The 8,426-nt window shown below is 34.7% G+C and overlaps 1 protein-coding gene across 5 annotated transcripts in view; it reads right to left on the bottom strand.

Annotated features, from left to right (window-relative positions):
• Positions 1–264: 264 nt before the first annotated feature.
• The window catches only part of bigmax (helix-loop-helix-leucine zipper transcription factor bigmax), a 39,507-nt gene continuing 31,345 nt past the window's right edge, over positions 265–8,426 (bottom strand). For 3 of the 5 annotated variants that reach the window (XM_067091303.1, XM_067091304.1, XM_067091305.1), the window contains exons 7-15: positions 3,382–4,609; positions 3,100–3,165; positions 2,709–2,774; positions 2,288–2,598; positions 2,042–2,131; positions 1,807–1,902; positions 1,564–1,678; positions 1,284–1,378; positions 1,032–1,170 (exon numbers count right to left, since the gene is read on the bottom strand). In XM_067091303.1, the coding sequence (XP_066947404.1) occupies positions 2,507–2,598; positions 2,709–2,774; positions 3,100–3,165; positions 3,382–4,609 (1,452 nt within the window). In that variant the 3' untranslated portion in view covers positions 1,032–1,170; positions 1,284–1,378; positions 1,564–1,678; ... (1 more) ...; positions 2,042–2,131; positions 2,288–2,506. Of the gene's footprint in view, positions 407–617; positions 1,171–1,283; positions 1,379–1,563; positions 1,679–1,806; positions 1,903–2,041; positions 2,132–2,287; positions 2,599–2,708; positions 2,775–3,099; positions 3,166–3,381; positions 4,610–8,426 lie in introns of those variants that run through there. The other 2 variants (XM_067091307.1, XM_067091306.1) reach the window with 2 other exon arrangements.

The following is an 8,426-nucleotide window of genomic DNA, read 5'->3' as shown; positions in this document are numbered from 1 at the left end:
TTCTTTAATCTCTATATTTTTCCCCATTACAGGCAGTCCAAGGTTGTCGGCAGGGGTTCCGTTCCCGGCGGCGTGACGATAACCGAAAATCAACAAAAACCGAAAATAAAGTCTATGGGCGCCAAAATCCTTGTACGGCGCAGACAACCCATGTTCCGCACCGTAATTAAAACTATATTTATTTTATATACAGGATTTACTTCAGTAGTATTTTATAGTACAATATACTGTACTGTAAATACTGCAAAATGTTGAAAGCCTTACCTTTAATCCTTTGGGTGTCTTCTAAAATATGCACATACTGTACCTTCATTCCATGTAGTTACTGTACAGTAGAACTACTGTAATCGAATTGTTCTCTATGAAGTAGTATGTACAGGGTATTACTTATTGTTGCTGATGAATTCTGTAAAGTAAGAACATGCTGTGCATTAGTCTGTTATGAAAATATTAAAATTAGAACTATACAGTATATACTGTAATATATACAGAATTAAAGTAAAGTATACTACAGTACAGACTGTGCTTCTGTACAGTAAAAATACATTTTGCTATACTATATACCATGTAGTATATGCACAGTATACAATGTGAAAAAAAAATGAATATTTCCTTACTTGTTGTTTTGAAATCATCGTGCTTCATAACCCCTGGTAAAATGTTGGTGCAGCCATTTTTCAGGGGATTCTGGAATGTAAAAATTTACTATGTAATAGTATACATAGTACAACTTCAGTGATTTTAAAAGATGTACTGCTGGATAGGTTGTGGGAGATGGAGATGTGCATTATGTAAGTACTGTACGTAACACTTATACTGTATTGTAGTTGCTGATGAATTCTGTACAGTAGGTACATAATCTGTTATGAAAATATTAGAACTATGCAGTTCATACTGTAGTACAGTTATGAACACTTTATGTACAGTACAGTATTAAAATACAGTACACACTGTATTATAGTAAAAATATAATTTTGTTATATACATTGTATATGTACAGTAATACAGTATCTATACCAAATGAAAAAAGTTAATATTTCCTTTTTTTGTCAATTTTCATGATACCTATCCCCTGGAAACTGTTGGACAGGTTGTGGGAGATGGAGATCCACATTACATGTGTACAGTATACTTACTGTAGTTGCTGATGAATTCTGTACACATATTAGTCTGTAAAGAAAATATGTACATTATTAAAATTAGTAGTACTGTAAAGTACAGTACTATTTCATAATATAACAATTTATAAAATAAAAAAAAGAAGATTCCTTACAATTCCTTACCTAATTCTAGTGACTGGCTTGCTTACTGGGATGGACATTACCGTCTTAATGTGGATGGACAGGCTAAGAAGTGGAATCTGCCTGTGGTTGGGAGTCTGGAATGATAAAGATAAAAATGATACAATACTGTAAATCCAGTAGTACATACATGCATACTGTACTGTACCAATGTACAGTAATAAATACAGTAAAGTGAGTCTTTTGTAACACAATTAAAAAAATGTATACAGTAGTACTGTACACCTAAAAATAAAGTAAATAAAAATGATAAATTTTTTACCTGATGGACACTGAGAGGGTACAGTCTGGTGAGTTGGGGTTTGAGGATGGGATCAATATATCTGATGCAGCTGGAGAGGGCAAGTTGGGCTGGGAGGAGGGGATAACCTCTGGATCTGGAATAATGATACAATCCGTACAGTACAAATGTAGTACAATTGTTTTTTTATAAAATTAATAACAATTTATAAAACCATTTAAAAAAAAATAAAAAAGTGAAGAATTCCATATTACTGTTCCGTACCTGTTGAAGCTGAAGAGGGTTCAGTTGACTTATGAGGCGAACCCTCAAAGGATTCATCAAGGAAATCTGGGTCATCTGGAAACAAGCTGCTCCATTCTGGAACGACAATAAAAAAATTAGGTTATGAAACAGTACAATATATGCTACAGTGTAACTGTACTATAGTAAAATAATTTACATATGCATGTACAGTAAAACAAATAAAAAAAAAATTAAAAAATGAAAACTTCCTTACCAGATAGAGCTGGAGGGGCTGGTGGGTCTACTACTAGAGGAGGGTCATCACTTGGAAGGTCACTAGTATTTGGTAGGTGGTGGCTCAATCCTGGAATGATAATAAAAAAAAGTGTTATGCAACAGTACTGTGCTATACAGTACATAAATATATATTAGTAGTAGTAGTACAGTACTACTGTACAGTACTTTACAGTATAAAACAATTCACATATGTACTGCAGTAAAACAAAAAAAAAAAACTTACCAGATAAAGCTGGAGAGGCTGGTGGGTCATATAGTAATACTAGTGGAGGGCCATTACAAGTAGTCCCCTAATATCAGCGGCCTCAGTTATCAGCGATCCAGTTTTATGGGGCTTGTCTACTGGCGACGATAACTGGATTTTCGGCGCCGATATTTGCCAATCCCCAGTTATCGGCACTGATCTCTGGTTATTGGCACCGATAACCAGGGATTGGCGCTGTTATCGCCGATTTTTGGTTATCGTCACGCCATCAGGAATGGAACCCCTGCTAATAACTGGGGACTGCCTACTTGGAACGTGGTGGCTCAATCCTGGAATGATAATGAATAAAATTAGGTCATGCCACAATACTGTACTGTACAGTATAAAGCAATTTACATATGCACAGTAAAACAAATTTAAACAATGAATAATTCCTTACCAGGAGAGGTTGGTGGAGATAATTCTATTATTTCAGGTGTAGTGGACTCATGATAGGAAATTTCTTCTGCAATAATAAAAATGATAAAAATGACTGGATTATTGTACTACATACTGTAGTATAAATTACAGTAGTACTGTACAGTGTACTAAAGTACTGTGTATGTTTTACTGTATAAAATTTATTACAATTTATAAAACATTTTATATAAAATGCCTACTTGGAAGGTGGTGGCTCAAGCCTGGAATGATGAAAATAATTAGATTATGCAACAGTACTGTATTGTACAGTACATAAATATATATTAGTACTGTATATTGTACAGTACTTGACAGTATAAAACAATTTACATATATACAGTTAAACAAATTAAAAAAAAATAATTCCTTACCAGGAGAGATTGGTGGAGATAATTCTATTATTTCAGGTGTAGTGGAATCAGGATAGGACATTCCTTCTGCAATAACAAAAATTATAAAAATGACTGGGTTATATGTAATGTACTACATACTGTAGTATAAATTACAGTAGTACTGTACAGTGTAACACAGTACTAACTGTGTAACAGTTTTACTGTACAAAATTTATTACAATTTATAAAACATTTTATATAAAATACTATGTACTACTGTATAGTGGTAAACAAAAACAAAAAAAAAGGAAAATTCCTTACGTGGGTTATGAGCGGCATGTGGTGCTCGACACTTCCTCTTGAACCTGTATATCTCTAGTTTAGATTGGATGCTTCTTTTCACCTGCTTCTCCTTTACAGTCTCCTTGTAAAAGGTTAGAGCATCCTCAATTACTCTTTGAAACTGTGTGAATCTTTCCACATCAGGGTCCAGTTCCTTCATCATTACCAGCCCTTGCTCAAAGAAGGCCAAAGCTTGTGACAAGCTCCTAGCATCTAATGCCCTGGGCTTTGGGGCTGGTGCCTCTTCCTCCTCCTCTATCATCTGCTTCTCCACCTCAATGAGGTCCTCCGCTGACAACTCCTCTGCATGGGATTCCAACAGCTTGTTCACATCCTCAGCTTTCACCTCCAAATTGAGCTTCTTGCTATATAGAACAGTGTTCCATCTCACAGCATCAAGACTCTTTCCCTTCTCAGAGTCCTTAAAGTCCATCACAAAATCTGGACACAGTTTCTTCCAGGCCCCATTCAAATTGGATTTCTTGACCTCATTCCAAGAAATCTCAATGTTCTTGACAGCATCTAAAATACTGTAGCCCTTCCAGACTTGCTTGACAACCAACTTGTCACTGCAATTTTCGGTGACCCTAAGGACAAAGCGAAATGTTTCCCTGGTGTAGTAAGCCTTGAAGCTAGCAATGACTCCCTGGTCCATCGGTTGTAAAAGTGATGTAGTGTTTGGTGGAAGGTAGACTACCTCCACTTCGGGATAAATCTCACCCAAATTAGTAGGGTGACTAGGGGCATTGTCCAACACCAGCAGAACCTTAAATTCCAGACCCTTCTCCTCCAAATACTTCTTAACTGCTGGCAGAAAGTGATATTTAAACCATTCCTCGAAGATAACAACAGTGACCCAGGCTTTCTTGTTAGCCTTCCAAATGACAGGGAGCTTGGGCTTGAAAATTCCCTGAAGTGCCCTTGGATTTTCGGTCAAATATACTAACAAGGGCTTCAGCTTGAAGTCACCACTGGCATTGCTCCCAAGAAGTAGAGTCAGTCTCTCCTTACTGACTTTATGGCCTGGTGCTGTCTTCTCCTCCTTGGATATGTACGTACAACTAGGCATACGTTTCCAAAATAAGCCCGTCTCATCCACATTGAAAACTTGGTCAGCAGTATAGCCTCCATCTCTAATGATTTCAGCGAAACAACTTTGAAATCGTACTGCTGCTTCCTTGTCTCCACTAGCAGCCTCATCCTGCAACTTAACCCAATAACCGTTTTTTATGGGAAGCAGCTTCTGTCCCCCAAGCTGTCAGCTAAGAGCACGCTCAGCAAACATTTACGCTACCTAGATTGTTAGCAAAAAGTAAAAAACACATGACAACTACTCTACTGGCCGTGCTATCTTTTGAGTGCAGGGGGGGCTATATTTGCTTTTTTTATCAGTTTCTGTATTTTATTCCATACATTTTAATTCATATAAGACCATTCTCTTAGAACAGACAAATGCATTGTTTCATGTATGGAAATTCATTCGTAGTATATGAAACTCTTCCTTTTTTTGATGTTCTAGAATTTATAAATAAAATAGGTTACAACAATTAGTCATTCAAATTATACCTGTTACTAATGATCAGATTCTTATTTGGCAGGCCATATAATTGTATATATATATTAAAGTAGTTTCCAAAAGATCTTGCATTTTGTAGTCTGTGTAATCCAATCTTTGGGCTAAACCTAAGTTCGTGTTATGAATTCTACATCATCCACGATGCAAGTTTGTTTTCTAAATAAAAGAAAATAATACATAAAAGTAAACTGTATGGAATTTCAAAGTTTATATATACATATATATATATATAGGCAGTCCCCAGTTATCAGCAGGGGTTCCATTCCAACGGTGTGACGGTAAGTGAAAATCGCCAATAACAGAAAATCTGCAATTTTCGGCGCCGACAGCTGAAAATTGGTGATTTTCGGCGCTTATCGGCGCCAATACCCAATTACCAGCGCCGATAAGTGGAAATCACCAATTTTCAACACTAGACAAGGCCCATGAAACCAGATTGCCGATAACTGAGCCCACTGATAACCGGGGACTGCCTGTAAGTGTGTGTGTGTCTGTGTATACAGTATATAATATATATATAAATTAAAATGCTGAAAAAATAGGTAAGTATTACTGACAGTTTCTTACTTGACCTAGAACAAGAAAGGGATTACATCGTAACCAGAGGGGTGTTTTTGGACAGCAATTATAGGATTATAAACATCAAGACATTTGTTAATAACATTCCTTTAGACCCCTTTACACATGCATTGTTTCATGTGTATAAGTTCATTCATTCTACATAAAGTGCTTTTTCCTGTAACATCCCAGTATATATATATATATATATATATATATATATATATATATATATATATATATATATATATATATATATATATGTATAAATGATACAATGCAAAAAAAAATACTGTTATTGACTCCTCAAGTCATGGCTGATTTGTAAATTAACTCAGCCTTGTCTCGGAATGGCCTCTTTCTTCTGGACAGCCCGGGGGAATCTATCTCTCTCTCTCTCTCTCTCTCTCTCTCTCTCTCTCTCTCTCTCTCTCTCTCTCTCTCTCTCTCTCAAGTAAAGGATAATTTAAGAAAATGGTGATACAGATAAGATAAATTTCATCATCTAATTTTAAAGATTTTCTTTTATCGATGCATTGAAACTGCCACTGCTGTCAAATACGAAATCTCAGGCCCGGAAATTACTGGCAAACCATTCACAATCCCTTTGCTGTCTTTGCCTTGTTAGCCCTTTGTTTTCATTTTCATCATTCTCAGTTCTTCGTTAGACGGGTCGGTATAGTTCTCGGCTAGCACTCTGCTGGGCCGCGTTCGAGTCTCCGGCTGGCCAATGAAGAATTAGAAGAATTTATTTCTGTTGACAGATATTCATTTCTTGCTACAATGTGGTTCGGATTCCACAATAAGCTGTAGATCCCGTTGCTAAGTAACCAATTGGTTCTTAGCCACATAAAATAATTCTAATCCTTCGGACCAGCCCTAGGAGAGCTGTTAATCAGCTCAGTGGTCTGGTTAAACTAAGGTATACTTAACTTTTCATCATGCTCACTGTCGAATGAATTTTCAGCATTGTCTCTTGTGCAAGAATTTTGTGCATAACTTTCATTCAGAATGGTACTTGCGTATTGTTTCATGCACGAAAGTTTGTTCGTTCTACATCTAACCCATGTTCTGTAACATTCCAAAATTTATTCACAAATAATGACAATTAGTTATTCAAATTATATATACAGTATATATTTATGTATGTATGTATGTATATGTATATATGTATGTATATATATATATATATATATATATATATATATATATATATATATATATATATATATATATATATATATATATATATATATATATATATATATATATATGTATACATATATATCATATGTATATATTATATATATATATATATACACATACATATATGTATACATATATATATATATATATATATATATATATATATATATATACATATATATATATATATATATATATATATATATATATATATATATATATATATATATATATATATATATATATATATATATATATATATATTATATAAATATATATATATATAAAATGTGTGTAGGTATGTACTGTATATATGTATATATATATATATATATATATATATATATATATATATATATATATATATATATATATATATATATATATATATATATATATATATATATATATATATATATATAGGCAGTCCCCACTTCTTGGCGGTATCAGTTAACTGCGTTTTGGTGTTACAGCGCTTGGCTACATTGCTAACTGGATTTTGGTAGCGATCTCCAGTTAACGGCACCGTTAAGCAGGGATTTTGGCACTTATTTCACCGATTTTTGGTTAGCGGTGCTTGGCAGGGCAGAACCCAGTGCGTCTTCAACTTACGGTATTTCAATCTTACAGCACTTTTTCAGCACCGTTAAATGCATTTTACAGCACCCTAGCTGCATGTTGCATCAAGTTACAGCGTCGTAAGCGCCGTTGATGGCGCTAACAGCAAGAATAGGTTAATGGCACTAACAGTGCTGTAACCTGATGCAACATCAAGTTACAGTGCCAAAACTCAAGTTACAGAGCTGTAAGTGCTGAAGTCCAGTGCTCCCCCATTTTCATGTGGAAATAGGTTCCAGAACCTACCACAGAAATGCAAAATCCTTGGAAATGCAAAAATCCACTCTAAAAATGCTTAGAACTGCCCATCTTGAAAGTTCCAATACCAAATGTATACTTAAAAGTATCATCCTACATCAAATATACCTTAAATTATTATCGTATTATATTATTAATATCATTTCAGTCATCTTAAACATTAGTACCCTTAAAAATATATACATACTACTTCTCACCCTTCCAGCCAAAACAAGAGAGTGTTACCACTATGACTTATACATTCAGCCATTCTTGTGCTGGCACGGGCAAAAGAGAGAGAGAGAGAGAGAGAGAGAGAGAGAGAGAGAGAGAGAGAGAGAGAGAGAGAGAGAGAGAGAGAGAGAGAGAGAGAGTTTATTTCTTTAATCTCTTGAGGAATGTTAATCCATTTCTCTTTACTGCAACTGACAACAACAACATTTATACGTTGTTTTTTGTCTTCCAAACATGTACTACTACCTTTACTATAGATTTTTAAAACACTATGAACACACACACACACACACACACAGTGTTAATACCAACTGGTTCAAGAGACTCAAATCAGTAGCATCCAGTGTTGCCACATTTCCACACCACTGACTTCCACGCTTGCCTAAATCTTGAATTCTTTCAACCATATGTAAAATCTAACGTATATAAAACAATATATCCTTTCCTTCACAGTCCAAAGATGATTTCCCATAAACTTCCCCTATCAAGTTAATCACAATTTTTACATTTATTAAGACAATTTTAAACAGACTAAAGTTACCTTCATTAGATGGAAACTAAAGCTGTCACTCTGTTATCATTTGCATTCAATGTG

Source organism: Macrobrachium rosenbergii, chromosome 48 (assembly GCF_040412425.1).
Source record: "Macrobrachium rosenbergii isolate ZJJX-2024 chromosome 48, ASM4041242v1, whole genome shotgun sequence".
Lineage (NCBI taxonomy): Eukaryota > Metazoa > Arthropoda > Malacostraca > Decapoda > Palaemonidae > Macrobrachium > Macrobrachium rosenbergii.
This window is presented reverse-complemented; position numbering and strand designations above follow the sequence as displayed.